Source organism: Aptenodytes forsteri, unplaced genomic scaffold, assembly GCF_000699145.1.
Source record: "Aptenodytes forsteri isolate BGI_AS27 unplaced genomic scaffold, ASM69914v1 Scaffold8, whole genome shotgun sequence".
NCBI lineage: Eukaryota > Metazoa > Chordata > Aves > Sphenisciformes > Spheniscidae > Aptenodytes > Aptenodytes forsteri.
The window spans coordinates 2,891,511-2,910,649 of record NW_008796218.1 but is presented as its reverse complement, the minus strand read 5'-3'; the positions used below and the strand labels follow the sequence as shown (position 1 = coordinate 2,910,649).

Sequence of the window (19,139 nt, the reverse complement as noted above, 5' to 3'; positions counted from 1 at the left end):
AACCTAGTTTAAAGCCCTCTCAATGAGCCCTGCCAATTCATGAGCAATGATCCTTTTCCCCCTGTGAGACAGCTGGACTCCATCTGCCGCCAGCAGGCCCGGCCCCGTGTAAACCTCCCCGTGATCAAAAAAGCCGAAATTCCTTCGATGGCACCAGCCCCTGAGCCACGTGTTGATCATGTGGAGGCCTTCCTAGAAAACATTTAATTTAGCAAATCAGTGCTATAATATATACAAGCAATGTTTAAGCCAGAATCAATACATCATATATTATCTTCTCAAGGTAATTATTCCATTACATTTGTAGAGGGGGGGAGTATTTAGGCCAGAACACTTATTAAGCTAGGGAAAATGTCACTATCTCATCTGAAGAAGAAGAAGGAGAAAAAAAAAAAAACTATGAAGGAGGACTCAGCATACTGTTTTTTAAAATCACTACAGTTTTGGGGGGTTTTGTTGCAGTTGTTGGTTGGGTTTCTTTGTTTTTAAGAACACCAACAGGTGTGCTACCATCTTTAGCAAGTGTAGAGCTATCATGATCAAATACATAGGTAATACAGGCATTTTGCTCATCAAAGACCGATGGGCACCAACACCTTTATATGTAGCAGTAGTCTCCCACTTCATTCAGCTTCCTGCTAACTACAGTTATGTTTGAAGCCATGCCATAAACAATTCCTGCTTGATTTACTTGATCAGCATGAATATATCAACCCTTCTCACTGCTCCACAAGAAATGTTAAATGTGCTATGTTAAATGTCTCTTAAAGCCCTGTTCAGTATAGCTTTCAGTCCTTCTCACTTTCTCACTGTTCAAACAAGCCCAACAATCTAAAAATAAAATGAGGCAAAGACATTTCTCAGAAATAATAAAAGTCCCGGTTTAGCCTGGTTGCTCCTCAGAGACTCTGCAAAAAGCACAGGAAAAAGCACAATAGTGAAATGAGTCTCAAAAGCATTTTTTATTTTAATTACTTTGTTACCTCCCTTCCATGAAGAACTGTTTGAGTGAAACAAGTTCAAAAAGCAAAAGACAAGTAAAGGGTAATTTTCACAAATAAGCCAACTTTTCATCCCTGGTTTGACTTTTTTGCCCTAATATTTTTTTTTTTAATACTCACCTCTCTACAGCCAATGGTTTTTAATCAAAATGCTTTATTTTTACCCTGAAAGCTTGCTCCAGGCTTGCAAGCTTGAATAGCGGCTTCTTTGTTAATAGTAAGTAAAACAATCTTGCTTGCCAGCTAATACCTCCAGATTTTCTCCACTACAATTTCCACTACCTTCAAGTTCAAAGTCCTAATTCCTAAAGTGGGGGAAGAGGATCTGCCCTTATGGAAAGCTGGAGGAACAATTCACCATCCACCTTCGTTTACAAAAGCTTCAAGAAGCCTGCTTTGATGCATGCATTTAGTCCTGTGCAATTACAGCCATGCAAGGGATACTTGTATTGTTCCAGAAGTGTCCCTGTTTCATCATCAGCCTTGCAATATTTCATATGTATCCTTACAGCATCATGTCCGAGACCTACGTCACTGTCAGCATCTCTGCCTTCAGCGTAACTTTTTAAAATATTTTTCTGACCTTCGTAACTAAAAGAGCAGTTGGAGAATGTGACCAAAATGCATTGTAAAATCCAAAAACTGGGCAAAGATGACTTTGAAATGTGCGTTTGTGAAAAACCCCAATTCATGTTCAAGCCAATCTCAAAAATTCAAAAAAATCCCAACTTCAGATGTTTTTATTAAGCAGAAAACTACCTAGAGTATTTAAGATGGTGTTAGTAAGACACACACATACAAAAAAATATCAGAAGAAAAAAGCTTCAGAGATTATTCATTTCTAGTGTGTAACTAACTAAGCTAGGTCACACATATTTGTGCACTGACAGATGAATTTCTTAGTGATCTATAAAGGAGCTGGACAGTGAGTACACACAAACATGTGGGTGTCAACCCAAGGCTGTACAGCAAGATAATCACTCCTGGAGAGTCACAAATCCCACAGAACGGTAAGGGCACTCTTCACGCCAGCTTTCTAAATATAAACCACCTTTCCCTCCTGTCAACCCTTAAGTTGCAAAACTTCTACTCAACGATACACTCAGAAGTTTAAGTGTTGAGGTTGTTACATGTACAGAACCCAGAATTATCAGCACAGCTTACTTAGGCGTTGCTCAGGAGGATAGTACTGAAGCCTTAATTTGTTGCACTTCCAGGTGCTTTCAGCCACTTTGCTGGCCTCGTGCTTTTACTTCAGCGAGCATCTCTCCTACATGCTCTAGATGACTCCCTGAAGCCAGACATTTGTCCTTCCTTTTATTTCATTTTATAGCCAACAAACGCTTAATCTTTCTTTGGTGAGCAAGGGTGATTATTTTTGTTACTCCTGTTTGCTTCCCTGAAAATTAAGATAAATATGCCTTAGATACATTGGATATATTTTTCTTCTACTTTAAAGTAATTGCTCCACTTAAAGCCTGCAAGTAAACAAATACAATAAAATCTAATTTGTTTCCTAAATACTTAGTATCCATCCAGTGAACACTCTGACAAAGGATTGCATGCATCTGTACTGCAGCTCCTACTCTTAAGAGTCTTGCACCCCCCATAATTTTCTAAAACCAGGTGGAATGACTTTTCCTTTTCACCAATACCTGCAAGCAAGAGCTCTCTACTCATTCTGCTTCAAGTTAAATTCTTGCTTGGTAGCATTTGCTGGTTGTTTGCTAGCTTCCTGTGACAATTATCTCCTCTAACTGCCACTCATAGTTCCAGATTGATGGTTTTAGCTGTCACCAGAGGTTAATATTGTATGCTTGCCTCTTACCCATCTTTTGTAGGGTTCTTGACGCAGCAGAAATTACCCCTGTAGATGTGATATGGTGTCTCGCAGGAAACAATGACAGTTAGTGAATAAGAGCTCAACTCTAGACAAACTATAAGCTAATATCATGGTGATAAGTAAAGTTCAATTAAAAATTTTACAAGAACCATGAGCTTTTTATATAGAAAAATAATAGCTTTTATCTTCAGAGCCTAAGCAGCTCTGTATCTGGTAAAGACAGGAAACCACATTGTAAACAGTATGACAAGCACTGCATTATTACCTGTTTATGTGCTAAATTATATAAATTAAGCTAGAGACACACACACCAAGATTAATTATATTTTAATATTGCCTCTCTGAGGGGAAGGCAAGTGATTGCAACTATTATTAGTTGTAATGCATTATTAAAAAAAAAAAATCAGGTCCCATTATGCTAGGCAGTGCTAAAATACACTAAGAGGCAGTTCTTATTCGAAAGATTTCACAGTCTAAATTGACAAGCCACACAGAGAAAAGAGGAAGATGAAGAAAGCATTCTGCAAAGTCAAATCACCCAAAACACGCATCAATACAGTGACAAAGCCTGGAAGAGAAGGTAGCTGTAAAGCCTAGACTTCGTTTCAGTTATAGAAGATGCAGTACAGCCAGATCTTTTCCTAAAGTCTGGAGTTTCTTTCTAGGGCGTCAACGCAATCCCATTTTTTCTGGTGGATCTAATTAGCTTTTCACAGCAAAATATCCTCCCTTTCCTATAACCAGTGGCCACTGACTTTAGAAAATTTGGTTGATACAAAACTTTTCTTAGCCCCATCAGGCGGCTTTTCCAAATGCTCAAATTAGCATTTCCTCATTTCTCTCCTCATCACCTCACACCCACAAATTCATAAAATAGTTGGCAGCTTGGCTTTCCATTAGCCTTTGGAAAAGAAGCTCAAAGAGATCAGAGGATCAGATTTTGTGAGGCTAACTTGCTGAAAATAACAAAAAAATCAGACATTTGAAATTCATTTTCAGCTTCTATCTTAACAGAGGAACAATTAGTTTGCCTGGAGCATGAAACAATCTATGGAAAACTAACACAAAGCGAAAAGACATTTGAACAGCACGGTTAGGGCTCACTGTATCTAAACATGACAGGAAAACTGATGTCAGATCTGTATCTAGCTCTGTGGAAAGCACTCGGGCAGGTGCTCAAGTTAATGATATGAGCAGGGCTGCTTTTTTATAATGAATATAACCAAGCAGTTTATATTTCGAAGAGCTATTTTAACAGTCAAAGCCACATTAAGAGCTAAATGACATACAAAACGGCTCTGCCAGAGAACAAATTTAGAAGGCCAACATATAACCCCCATGAAAATGCCAACAGTGATGGTTACTCAAAGTCCTGCCAGGTGCCCTTTAATAAGCAGAGAATGTGATTAGTGCTGCAATGCAAAGAGACAGCGTGCTGCAACATGACTCCATGCTGGTCTGCCAGGAAACCTTTACAATAGAGACCCCAGCTGCACTGGGATTTTTCATGCATAATAAATAAAGTAATAGACTAGCAGGCTGAGGCTCCTTGCTGAACACCAGTGCCCTCCACTGCGCATGCTGAAGACTCCTCTAAATAGTACAGCAAAATGAAAAACAAGAGAGAGAATTTATGATTTTCTCTTTATGACAGACTGCTGAGTTCCCTGAGACCGAATGTCAGACACATGACTACATCTGCCGCTTCATAGGGCTGCTGCGAACATCTAAATAATACTGTCAGCATAACGCAGAGATCCATCCATCAGACTGCACAATCTCCTCTCCCTATTGGTGCTCACTCTGCCATAGAAATATGCCTTTCATAACCTGTTACGGTACCTTCCTCAACTGATGCTTTATACAATAATTTAGTTGGAATCATGGAACTTCACTAAAAGAATGTGACCCCATTAATTAAGAGGTAGTGGCTCCCATGTAAGAACCCTTCAGCTTTCCTTATTACAAAATGTGGAATCAAAGTGTTTGGGATGCCATTAACACCACCACCATTTTAGGATGTGTATCACCAGCTCCCTAAGTTTGGGATCACTTTGATCATATTTGTTTTCCAGCTCATAACTGCTATGTTCTTCCAGCATAAGAACATGAAGAGCAAATTTTAACAGATCATGGAATAATGATTCTTTTACTGCCCCCTAACACTACTGCACACTTTAGTTCACAGCATTCGATGCATGACCTGCCATTTGAGAGGAGGGATGTTTTATCCGAATTTCATCCACAAAGACTATTCTTCCATTAAATTTAGTCTTACTGTTTACTCTCCAACTGGATGAATTGCAGCTTCAGAGGGACATGAATACCCATGTCATGATATTTACAGCAGTGGTTGCACACAAGCCACAGAGAAGACAGAATCTTGAAACAGATCACACGTTCTAAAATACAGCAAACAAAAAAGGCTATGGGAGACAAATCTGTCCCTTTTCTGGAGGGGCCTATTATTTAGCAGAAACTTGAGAAGTGGTTTTAAAAATGTTGTATGAAAACGCTGTTGCATTGAACACACTGAAATGGGGCTCAGTGTGATCAGACAGGGACTTGTCTCCTCGTACGTCACTTGTGCCTCCGTGTGCAAAACACACTTATGGTTGGGTGGCCAGCTTGGGCATTTCAGGTTTTTTTGTTGTTGTTGTAACATTAATTACATGGTACCCTCTCCACTACCATTACTCACGGGGAAAAGGCAGTGCTAAGTAGTTAACCTGAAAAGAAAAAAGTCCAGAGGAGACGGAGATAAGTATCAACGGAGTAACTGCACAACAACAGTAATTACAAAGCCCAGTTTCTTCTTGTGAACACTGCTGCACCACCGTCACTGCACTGACAGTGCCCCTGCTGCGGTGTGGGTCGCTACGCAGCAGTATCAAAGCCAGGATTTGTGGACTATCTCACTGAAGGAGGTTATAAATCATCCATGCAAGAAAATTATATAGCCCTGAGCAGAAGTCAGAATTCACCATGCTGACTATGAGCAAGTGCAAGGAAAAGCCATTTGCACTATTTGAAATAGCCACATGTCCAAACACTTTTCCCCTTCAAAGCACCATACCAGAAAATGTTTACTTGAAAGGTCCATGCCTTTCTCTTCCAAACACACAAAAATATTTAAAGTGTCCAAGTTACCCGTTACATTAGCAGAAAAATCACCAATCATATTTGGTATCAGCCACTGCACTACTGTAGGCATGCACAGACCAGGTAAGAAATAACTGCTTACAAACATACAGTCAAGGGGACCCAAATTCCCCTTTGAAGGCTGCTTTAAAGATGAACTTCAACTGAAGCTAATCTTTTAAAACTTTTTAAAACAAGCACCTCTCCCTACACATCCTCTAGTATCTTTCTTTTAGAACATTTTTATTGGTTTATACAGGTTGAGAAAATGACTAAAAGCAAGACCAAAAAGGGATATTATGCTTTACCAAGGTTTTGGGGAGCCAGATTCCCCTTTGAAGGCTGCTTTAAAGATGAACTTCAACTGAAGCTAATCTTTTAAAACTTTTTAAAACAAGCACCTCTCCCTACACATCCTCTAGTATCTTTCTTTTAGAACATTTTTATTGGTTTATACAGGTTGAGAAAATGACTAAAAGCAAGACCAAAAAGGGATATTATGCTTTACCAAGGTTTTGGGGAGCCAGATTATAGAAGTGTTCCTTGTAATCCCCTTTGAAGGCTGCTTTAAAGATGAACTTCAACTGAAGCTAATCTTTTAAAACTTTTTAAAACAAGCACCTCTCCCTACACATCCTCTAGTATCTTTCTTTTAGAACATTTTTATTGGTTTATACAGGTTGAGAAAATGACTAAAAGCAAGACCAAAAAGGGATATTATGCTTTACCAAGGTTTTGGGGAGCCAGATTATAGAAGTGTTATCCTTGTAATGATTTTTTTTAACTACTTCAAGGAGGCTTGAATAGAATTTCTGTGTTTAATTTTTATTAAAATAAGACATTTGCATTTGGAGGCTCTTCAGGACACAGGGTCCTGTGCCCTGCGGTTGCAGTACAGTCAAGGCATGCATGTTTTATAGCAACCCTACTTTTGCATAGTTAATATTGCTTGATTATTTAAGTTGTAGCATTGTATGAGCTGCATATGGCATGCTAAGTGTTCTCTTAAAGGATAACTATTGTCTTTTAAAAAAAAGGAGGATCAAAGTCTTAGTGGGGAGTGGGTAGGAACCTCATAAGAGCCTTCTCCATAAACACCATTTTTAATCACATGCTTTTTAGGGTAAGAATCAAACCTCCTCACTTTTTCAGTGTTGAAAACACTATAAACTCCCAAACCTGGAAAAGCTCAACTTTGTCACAGTGATTTAGTTTCATTATGTATTTCAGTCGTTCAAAGGTTCTGTCTTAATACCATGAAGTTCAGTGCTACACAGTGCAGCTATCGTACTCAGGTTGAAAAGCCAGCCTTTGTTGTGCTCAGTAAGTACATACACAGTTTTCAGTGTTGGAAGATGTTTTTCAGATGTGAGATGTTATACAACATTTATTAAATAACTATTCATTTTTTTCAATCAAAAATAGGCTGGCTCCCACGATGATTAATCCTTGATTGAGTTGAAAAGCGCAAGGTTTTTTCTTATTAGGCAGGGATTTTTGTTTTCAAGTGAAAGGTCATACGAACATGAAAAATATTACAATACTTGCAAATTTTAGAATTAGTATCACAGAACAACCCCAAACCAAAACAAAAATGTGTTTTCACCAAGAACTAGAAGTAAAGATGTTTACACTTTTTCATGTACTAATTATTACTTTTAACTCACTAAGTTTAGAAATGTAGGTATATTTGGAGACATCCCACACCTCCTTCTCATTTATAGCCAACATTTACCTCATGATCAAATGAAAACTGAATTTCTTCCCATTTACCCATGAAAAAGGAGTCAGTGCCGTCACAATGAAGAGAATAGCCAAATTTTGCACTGACTTCAGTAGAAGAAAGTAAGAAGAGTTAATTCAAATAACTGAACCATACAAATGGATGCAGACTATATAAAGTAACATGAAAAAACTAACCGCTTGCTAGCCCTACAAATAAAGCAGTTTGTATCATCAGCAAGATGGCTGCAACACAACTTCAGCATTTGTGAAATGAATCATAAATCTAGCCTGTCTTAAAAATGTTTCTATTTAAAAGATGATGCAACAAAAAAAGCAAACACATTTGTATCTACAACCAGAAATAGTGACTTGAATATTATACTGTTAAAGGCTTGCTTTTCAGTTTACCTTTCCTGTCGAACTTGAGTTATTTCAGTCTAAAAGTCAATCATTCACAAGAATTTACTAATTAAGAAACTGATGATATAGTTGTCCTAAATAAACTGTTTGAATGATAAGTTATTAGAAAATTGTACAATCAAGTAGACATATTTACAGAAATCTGTGTGATATCTTAAGGAATATAACAGTTGACAGCTTTAAACTGAGTGACAAGTGATCAGAGAAATCCTACCACAAAATGTTCTAAAAAGTCAACGTTTTAAAAGCACATGTAAAAATTAATTTCAGGAATAAAATGTATCATAGTTCTTTAGTTCAAAAAAATAGTAGCATCACATCTCTGTTGTCCTTAAAATAAAATCGACTAGCTTCCAGCATTGATAATTTTCCCATTTAATTCAATGAGCGTAGCACACAGCTTAGACAGGCATATGATGTTCTTTACATATGCAAAGTTCTTAGTTTATTATAACTTACTTACAGAATTTCTTTCCCCTACCCATTTTTTCCAGAGATTTCTGCCTAGAAGGCAGAAAACTTAAAAGGACACAAGGAGAGAGAAGGTTGTTCAAACTCAATGCTTTGCTTTCATGCACACTGGAGGAATTTGCTAGCAGTACACTTTCACTTCATCAATTCAGCAAGAAACACAATGTGATTCTTCAGATTGCTCTTCAGTTGACATTCAGAAGCACCAGCCTGACAATTAATACAGGCATGTGATGCTGAACGAGTAGGGAGAAGGTAAAGGGAAAATCTTTTCTTAAAGCCAGCCATAAACTAAGTAGAACTTAACAAGTTCACTACAAAGTTTAATTGTAGAAGGATAATTAGAAAATATATACAAGAATATATATGGAAATATACTACATATACAGAACACCACCTCTGTGGCCACTTAATGAAACTAAGACAAGACACCAAGCTAAAAAAAATACCGTAAAAATTAGGACATGTTATGCAGGTTGGATACCTAGTAGCTGGTTTGTCCACACCTGTCATACCACACAAGAAAATCAAGGAAATTCTTCACTTAACATCTCAACGCATCAGTCATGGCAATCAAAAATGTCTATGTGGATGGAGTGCTGGACTGAAACTTAGAAGACTGCTTCATTTCCAGCTCTGATGAGTATAGAATTCCTTTCTTCATCTCTCTCACCCTGCCTATTAATGGGGATAATTATGCTGACCTCCTTTATAAAGCACCTGAAAATCTACAGTTAAAAATGTTCTTAAACATGTAATTATAAGTAATAGCAATCATGTATCAAACTTCAGTTATCAACTCATCGCATGAAAGCAAGAATCTGATTGTTCCTGGAATTAGTACACAAAATTCAATTTTTCCACCGACATTAGCTTCCTAGTACTTTCATCATTATTACAACAGCTGCATTATACTAAGATGCACTAAAGAACCTGACTACATTAACTGACATTTTGAAGATCTTCCAAGCTTTGAACAACAAAAGACCCAGGATTTTTTTTCATCCAAAATTTCCATGTTAAACAAAGATACTTTTGACCAGTTTCAAGCTTAGATGCTATTCTGAACCTGCAGCTTGAATTGTTGCAATGACTCCATTCTAAAACAGGCTGTAGCACTTTGCAAATGTATTTTGCTGTTACATCCATCAACCCCTCTCTCCCTACAGGGACTGGTCAACAAGGGTACATTTTCATCATCGCCACTTAGGCTACCAGCTTCTCCTCTTCTTTCCTCCACATCTATATGTTACTTTCCTCCTTTCAGCTGCACACAATGCCCTTAATCACTCAGTATGTTTGATGTGCTCATTCTTCTTTCATCTTGTGCTACTTAAAAATGAAAAAAAGGTGAGAGGATTTGATATAAAATTAAGCTACTTACCAACTACTGCCAGATTATGCTCTGAGCCACATGCGATCTGAAAAAGAAGTATGAATGAATAAAAGAGAACCCGCTTACCAGTAGGAAGACAACCACAATTATGAGAGGAAATTAAAAATTAACCTGAAGCAAACAACTACAGTTTGTAGGATGCAAAATCAAAGTTGAAGTGCTCTCACTTTTAAACGAAATTTCATTTGTAGTCTCACTTAGGGGCTTGGTGGCAGGGGGATACGTTTGTTTGTTTTGTTAATAAACAGGCATTTTCTTTTCAAAATGCAGTCACCACTGACATTTCAATCTTTAGGAGTAAGACTGGCCACAATTCTGCAAAAACATCACACCCTGGACAACATCCACTGGATCCAACAAGACTATTCACGGGCATAGAGCAAACACAGATTAAGCCTTTGCAAGACCAGAGCCATCCAGAGACAGCTGGAATCAAAAGGGCGATGACAATCTCCATTTCTCTTATCTATACTGTTTTTCCAGATGATCCCTGTAGAACTGCACAAAGCATAGAGGCTCAGTGTGATAAACCTGAAGTGATATGATCTCTATGGTCATTTGTCTAGAATGGAGAAAAAATACAACAGAACTCAACTCTTCTATTAGCAGCAGGCTGGTGTAATTTTTATAAGCTGCAGAAAAAAAGAAAGAAACCAATGCAAACATTTTCTCCCAAGCTCATTAGTGACAGAAATCAGTTATAAATTTCTTTTCAAAGCAAACTCATAGTTCAGTGTATTTTTCTTTCTTCTTTGCAGCTGCTGTGAACATGTCAGATGTTTAAGTTGCTTTAGCATAATATACCACATAATATCACTCACTAAGCTTTCATAAGTTCTTCAGAAATGATGGTAACACAAGCACCGACAGCAGCCTGCTGCCTACTGCAAGGGCTTGTCTCTCCCATTGAATTCTTCTGCAATGTCACTGCTGGCGTAATTGTCTGACATAATACAGACATAATCTTACACAAGGTTACCCTGCTGAGTGCCCTTAAGTTTTAATTTAAAACACGAGCAATCCCCTCAAAATCCTGTACCCGGTTCATTGTCTTACACCTAGCTGCCAATTACACGTACTACTGAGCTGAATAAAATGAATAAGCACATTCTTCTACTTCTTAAAAGTACATTTGCAATGATAAAACATAAAACAGAAGTATATTAAAAAGATAGAAGTCCATACCATCAAAATTTTATATGGTTTTGTGCGTGCAAAACTTTATAGTTTTTATGGCCAGAGAAACTTCTGCAATCGCCTCAATGTCTGCATAACATAAAACCATAGAAGTTAACAAAACAGTCCTTGTACTCAGCCCACTGTGCTTGAGCGTTTACTGGAAAAGAGATACCCAAGACTGACACACAGACTAGCTTAAGCGATTGTGTTACAAATAAACACTGCAATCACTACTACTCACAATGTACCCGCACCACAGCTGTGACATGAAAACATTTGGTCAACACCATCCTAAGACAACAATGGCAAGGAAGACAAAACAGACTCTTTAGGATAGAGGTGCTTAGCCAAGACATTAAAGCATTCAGGAAAATGGGACAAGAAAAATAATTCAAGTCACTGCGCACTCCAGGATGGACTCATCTTCAGAAAGACATTTTATATGGTTTTGTGCGTGCAAAACTTTATAGTTTTTATGGCCAGAGAAACTTCTGCAATCGCCTCAATGTCTGCATAACATAAAACCATAGAAGTTAACAAAACAGTCCTTGTACTCAGCCCACTGTGCTTAAGCATTTACTGGAAAAGAGATACCCAAGACTGACACACAGACTAGCTTAAGCTTCAGACAAAGCAGCAGGAAAAGCAACACCTTTGCAAGAGCACTAGCAGGGCTGCATCAAGTCTTCTATTCCACAACACTGCAGGCAGGCAAAGCTTTAACCCCTGACTGTTAAAATGCATAAATCATTGCCATATCCCATATCATTATCCTCGCCACATGTCAGAGCCCTACACGGGAGCAGGGCTGGTTCCTAAGGCCTATTCACTGGCTAATGCTCCCATCAATGCTTCTCGAGCTTAAAGGTTGGTGCCATGGAAACAAGATCCACACATGCAAACACACACGAAGGCTTTCTAGCAAAAAGCAAAGTCTGCATCTTCACCAAGTGCTGAAAATTGGAGATATTGAAGCTGCTGCTAATAAAATAAACAAACTTTTTCTGAGGAGTGAATAATTCTCTCTCTGCTACTTCCCTAGGAAATACGCTAACACAGGCACCGATCCAAAAGTGTCAGTACAAAAGAACTGCTCAAGCTGGTGGCTTATATTTACTGCCAGGATCCCTTTTCAGAAACACTACATTAAAAAAAAAACAAAACAAAAAAAACCCCACCACCACCCAAACAAAATGTTGTTTAGAATGTAAAACATCCCCTGACAAAGAAGCATTTTCTTCCTATATCTAATAGCAGCAGCTACAGAGCCTGCAAACCAGATAAAAGAACGCTGGTGACCTCATAAAGCTTTGTACTCTACTCATATAACTGTTACTCCACCCACCTTTCTAGAGCCACCCGCTAGCCAGCTTATCAGGCTGTAAGGGAGTCAGTCAAACCGCACTGGGTACAACCAGACCAGGAACTGCTATATTATACAGACCCGCCAGCTCTGGGGAGTTGCCCCCATGACGGCCAGTCACGGCCAACACGCTGTGCAGATGCATTCACTGCAGCTCTGTAGCCTGATGGGGTAAAAGCTACTGCAAAGCACAAGTGACAAGTGCTGCTGCACCCCTTTCGGTCAGGTAAAAGCCACCTCAGATGGAAGTGCCAGCTTTGCCAACAATGACTGAAATCAAGCAAAAATCACAAGCTGCTGAAGGCAGTACCCTAGCTTAACCTTCGATGGCCCAGAGCAAGGACAGCACACACCACGTACAGCAGTACTGTACTCCAAAGAAGAATTTGCTAGATTGAGAACACAAGGTTCACCACCTCTGCCTTATCGCAGGGTGTCAGCACCTGACAGCACAGACTGACTTTGTAGGAGCCCTCATATGAAAAATACCCCTAGAGGACTCTAAAGTTAGCTTTGTAAAACAACAGCCTTATTCACCGCCCATGCTGCTCGCTACGGGCTACACCATCCACCCACAGGATTCCTGCTGGCCTGCACACCTATGACTCTGGAGCTCAAAAGGGACCACACCACAGAGGTGAAGCAAGGTTGCCACTGCTTAATGAGAAGTGCTGCCTTGCAGGTACTTCATAACATCTTTTTTACAATAAGCTTCAAAATGTGACACCCCCTTTTCTTCATGACTCCCCACAACAGGCAACAATCAGCCAAGAACATGTAATTTGCTGGTACAAATACGGACCAGCCAGAAAACGGCATTGCTGAACAGATGTTTTATGCTCACATTAGATGTAATAAGCTCTGCAGTCAGTGCAGGTCACTGGGAGAAGCCTGGTATTTACTGCAGCAACCATAATTTTCTGGCTACTTCTCTTCTGTCCCCACCCCCAACATGCTGCAGAGAAATTAAATTCCAACAGACATCTGTGTGCTCCCAGTGGATAAGTACATTCAAGGGTACTTATAAACACTCAATAATGCTTTCTAATTGGGCAATATTTTTACATTCTGTTTTAACTGGGAAAAAAAAATCACTAATCTTAAAGACAAATCAGAGTGACTGTTAGTGAGTGAAGCATTCTGTGAGCCTAAAGAAACATGACCCCCTACACAGAAAGAATTCATAGTAAAGCTTCTTCTCTGTTTGGAGGAAAATTTGAGAAGAGTTGTGCAAGTATATTGTGATCTCTATGCAAAAGATCTCAAAGCACTTTACAAACGCCTGTGAGGCAGGAAAAGAATGCTTAGGGACCATTTTGCTCAGAACTCATTTACCTTATTATCCGTGCCCTTTCAACCATACATAAATTGTTTGTTTCTTCCCTTAAATTGTGTGTTAGCAAGCTGTTTTCTACCTAGCAATGGCTGCAGTTCAGATCCATCCATCCATGCACATTAACACACGTGGTGAGAAGCAGCCAAGGGCCCAGCATTTTATTAATCGTAAATAGTCAGGACATAAGCTGCATGGATGGTGAGGAAAGACCTTAGCACAGCAACCACTAACTCTGGACAAAACACCAACATCTTTCTGCAGCCTGCAGATATGCCTATGGCCCAGCCCTAACAAAAATTAATTGATTGAATGTAAAAGCAGTGGGTTACACAAAATAAAGTATTTCACTTAAGATTAAAATATTCTATATATTTTAAATACTATATGAAGCATAAAAATAACATCTTTAACATATATATGTGTAGATATATAAGAAAATGTGTGCATACATAATGTATTTATGCATATTAGGAAGAGAAGGTCATCTGCTCAAGAAGATGTTCTCAGGGAAGAAGGTTCAGAGGAGAGGTTAGGGTAAATGCAGAGCGCCTCCCTCCAGGACAGAGATCTTTCTGAAGAATAGCTATCCCTCCTTTTGCTCCCCCCACAGTCCTGTGAGGTACGAAAGTATTGTTCTCTCCTTTGTAGACAGTAAACAAACACATACAGGATAAAATTCATGCGGGTATTTAGACATACAATCTCCCATTGATTTCAAAAGGTAATTAAGAGACAAAATACCTTTTGTCAACCATCCCCTAAGGGACTTCCAAGCACTATAACAAAACAAGTCTGACAAGGCCTATAAAAATCCAAGTTTCAGGCTAGTACCTTGACCACAAGGCTATTCTTTCTTTTCTTTCTGTACTCCCAGGGCTCCGACCGAGGATCTGTTGTGGTCAGGAAAACGATCGAGTCAGAGCTGCAGGCAAAGTCAGCCTAGTGCTGCAGCAGAGGGGAAGGGACAGTACGGGGCGTTGCAAGGAAGAGGCATGGGGAGCTGGACTCACAAGGGGGACTGCAGAATGAAAATCCACAAGCATCTGAACATCAGGGTGCTTAGCTCGAACAAAAGGACCTCAACGCCATTTATTTTTCGTTTGCTGCCCTACGAGTGCAGGTTAATTCCCTACAGTGCAATTATTTCCCAAAACATTCAAGGATACAGAGGCTTCCATCGCTTCTCAGATAAGAGCATAACGTACAGAATAGGTTTCTAAGGATGAATGAACATATGATGTTTCAGTAGTTGGATCCAGACTCTACTCACTACCATTTCTAACTTTTTAATTGCATGAAAGCCGGGGGGGGCAGGCACAGCCTTAAAAAGGGTGTGCACATAAGTACTTTTACCCAGGACTTCGTATCTGCCTTTAGCCATGGCATCTCATGTCTTTTGACAAATCTCACTGTAAGGAAATTGCCAGGGCCAGAAGACAGCAAATTTTATTCCTTCTGGGATCAGGGGAAGGAGATGAGGTGACCGAGAGACTGCAGATCAAAGCTTATGCAAGACAGGGGAATCTTCTCTCCCAGAGCTGTTCTTCCATGCCCTTGATTAATGTATCATAACAGTGATTTGTACTGTTTGACACACACTGCCCAACTACATTTGTATGCAGAATTCTACACTGATGTGAAAAAATAAAATAAAAGGAATCTAATTAGCAAAGCTGTCCTGCTTCCAATGATGCTTCACTAGGAACTCTGTGTTCCTCTTCTGGATTATTTGACTCCTGATTGATAAGAAAGCAGCTTGCTAACCTAGTCACATTCCTTGGCGAGCACAAGACTAAGCGCAGTTTAATGCAACACGTTAGCAGCAAACCAGTACAACCTCACCAAGAAAAGCACATTAAATCTGTTCCTAGCTGTCGGCTGTATGAATTGAAAAGTGAGAGGCCCAGTGTCCTGTAACTCAAGAGACACTTTCTATTTTTCATCAATCTAATAATCTCATCTTCTACTTGTCGATTTTTTGTTGCTGTGTGATTGGCTTTTTAGTTTGTATGTAGTTTTACTTTCCACTACAGCGAGAAAATTCACAACAGAATTTGAACTGAAGCTTATGTACTAAGGTCTAAAAGAAAACATTCCTCCTCGAGATGCTCCTGATCAAAAGCTAATGTGCCATGTAAGTGGACCTTTGCAAGCATGGAGGAAGAGAGGAAGCATTAAGACATTGGCAGAATGCAGTGAGCTTTCAAAAGAAAGATTTTATAGCTCTCTATAGCTTCCAGAGTTATGATCTATGCCCTCCCTGCCTGAAACTAATCCCAAGCCTGCCACACTTGAAGCACAAGACACAAAATGCTCTTTCCCCATGCAGCATTTCCCTTGCTTCTCCACCCACCGTTTGAGAGTCCCATCTCCAATCATTCAATATCCTGCCCTGCCAATTGTCTTACAGTCACAAAAAAAGCCAGCTGGCCAACCTCCATGCCATAAGTGACATATATATATAACTCCCTGCACACATTACCTCTCTGTGACACTAACCATACATGATAAACTGCTATGCTATCCACCGACTCACTGAACACCACACTTCCAGGAACAGCTTTCTGCAGGTAACAGGGTGCAGTTGCACTTCTCCGATTCAGTCAGTGCAGCTTGGGTCTCAAGTGCTTGAAGGAGGTGGAAACAGTTGTAATTCCAAAGCAAAAAAAAAACCCAAACAAAACACCAACTAAAAAAAAATCCCACACAAACAAACAAAACCCCATACACACACACCCCACAAAAAAAAAACCACAACACATACCAAAAAACAACCAATCTTTAATATCAGGTAGGTAACACCACAACCACATAAAGCTATCATTAAAGAGATCAGGCACAGGGGATGAAAATAAAAGGAGGAAAGAAAAGCTAATTGTTAAAGCAGTCAGCATTTCCACAGAAGGTTTACATCACAGCAACACATGTGCACCCACAAAGTCTACTTGCAAGGCAAGTGTGGTCATATTGAAAAACTTAGATATGTACTGTTTGCCTCAAATTGAGCACGGATGGATTGAGATGTCAAGACAAAGTAAGATCCATGTGCGCCAACAAAAAAAAAAAACTCGTCATCAGATGACTCTAGGATAATACAAAAGTTGCTGAGATCCCAGTAAGAACATCCAGTGGGATTAGGTTTGAGTAGAATGACAAGAATTAAATCTGTTCTTTTTATCACGCTAGCCAAGGCAAGTGTGATAAAAATCTTTACAAGTCAGCAAGGTCAGCTGGCTCGTCTCCATTGCCTGAAGATTTTCCAATTAGTTCTTGTATCCTTCTCCAGGCAGTCCCCCTTCCTTCCTTGGGGTTCAGAAAGCATTATCATCTTTCACTCCAGGAAAATCAAGCTCTATCACTTTCACATCCCTCAGCCTCACTAGTCTGTCAAAGTTTTCCATTTTTGCAATCAAGACCTGAGCCACAAACTGATTTTTGTTTATCCTTTCATCATTTTTAAAATTAACCAAGTCACGGTCATTCAATCCCAGTTTGTTTCCTGTAACAAGATCCCCATTCAGTCTTCATTATTTTGTGAAAATTAAGACTAAAGTATCCCTTCTGATGGATAAAGAAATAGTCAATCACATCAGCCCTGACTTAATGTGTACATACTCCCAAACCTATGTCTGTGCAGTACAAATCCCACAAGGCCAAAATCCTCACTAACATTACAGACATCTCTATCCACATCCAAATATGAACTAGAGGAACAGGGTCTTCAGCAGATGCACAGTTTTACCCAAGGGAACTTCTTCACCATTTTTCTCAAAGTGATTTTGATTTAGATTGTTTCATCCACAATTCCCAGCTCCTTCCAGTCTCGGTGCCTCTCTCCCCTCAGTTAAATGAAAGGCACTAAGATGAATACCTTACAGTCTATTTGGGCTTGCTTTGGGGACTACTAGTTTGCTCTTTATTTGAGGCCACAAACACCACTTTGACAGGAGAAATGAAAGAAACCAAGACTACAGAAACAAAGAGTTTCAAAACCTCTTTATACGCTGATCTGACTGTACCATCAACACACACATCCTTAACATCAGATTATTCTGATGTTTTCAGGTCAAGAATTGTAGCTTGTAGCATGCCAAAAAACCTTAGGTGTCTGTCTTTTCTTCCTATTTTACATGCAAACAGCAAAAAGAAAAATGTTCATTATAGCATATAAATGTCATCATTACCTATCTGAATGTGCTAATTTCTAGTACTGTGAACTTAATGAAATGAATGGTTCTATTAAACAATGATTGCAGTCAAACATTCTGTCGAAGTACATATCATTATCCAACATTTTACAGGCTTGTCATGACAGCAAGTATTATTTGGCAACAAAACATCAAATTCTACTTAAACAACTATTTCCAAGGTCCTTTTGTGGATGTATAACTGCAGTTTTAAGTTTTTCAAAAGAATCTGGGCTTCACATCTCTTTCCTTGTGGCAAAACAGTCCATCATTTTTAATCCATTTGGAATATATTCTGGAATATTCAGTGAAGCTGGAGAGAATCACAGACCAATCAAATGTACATATCGTGGGAACTCAGCTCTCCCCTAACTGTGCTGTTATTGCAAACAATCTCACTACAATTCTTCTACATAAAAAAATAATGCAGAGAACTCAGAATACACAGCCTGCGCAATTACACAGTAGCGCAAAGCCTTGCATTTTTGTAGAACTGAAAGGAAAAATAGCACTTCTTATAAAGTTCATACCCTCAAACAATTGACTGTCTGGGTATTCTATTTGAATATTGTGAACAGGCAGACACTGTCCCTAAAAGACCCTCTTAAAGGAGATAAGTGCTGATAGCGTGGCCATGGCAGGGGCCATACTGCCTCAAAACAGCCATCCCTGTCCAACCATACTGCCCAGAGGGAACTGGCCCCACCGATGTGAGGTCTGACTTTGTTGAATCTCTACAACCCTTCTTTTTCTAGCATGTGGTTTTTTTGGAACCTCCTTACAGTATTTTCTTCTTTTATGTGCTTTTCACCTACACTATCCTTCATTAAAAATTGCTTCCAAAACACCTGGCAGTATTATCAAAAGAATATTATCAATGATGTCATTAAGGAATACTACTCTTATTTTAAAGCGCAGAGGCTTTTTTGCTTCTTCCAGAAATAAATCCAAATTTATGATAGAATTTTGAATGTCTCAGTTCTTCAACACCCAGCATCAGGATGTGGGAAGACTAATTTTCAGTGAAATTACTAAATGTTCAAGGAAGCTCTCGTGCATAGTTGGACTCACCTTTCA

General features: G+C 39.2%; 1 protein-coding gene across 1 annotated transcript in view; it reads right to left on the bottom strand.

Annotated features, from left to right (window-relative positions):
• Nucleotides 1-19,139, bottom strand: part of SERGEF (secretion regulating guanine nucleotide exchange factor) — a 161,640-nt gene that overhangs the window by 61,937 nt on the left and 80,564 nt on the right. Inside the window, exon 9 of the mRNA XM_019474522.1 lies at nucleotides 9,986-10,022. Within this exon, the coding sequence (XP_019330067.1) occupies nucleotides 9,986-10,022 (37 nt within the window). The remainder of the gene's footprint in view (nucleotides 1-9,985; nucleotides 10,023-19,139) is intronic.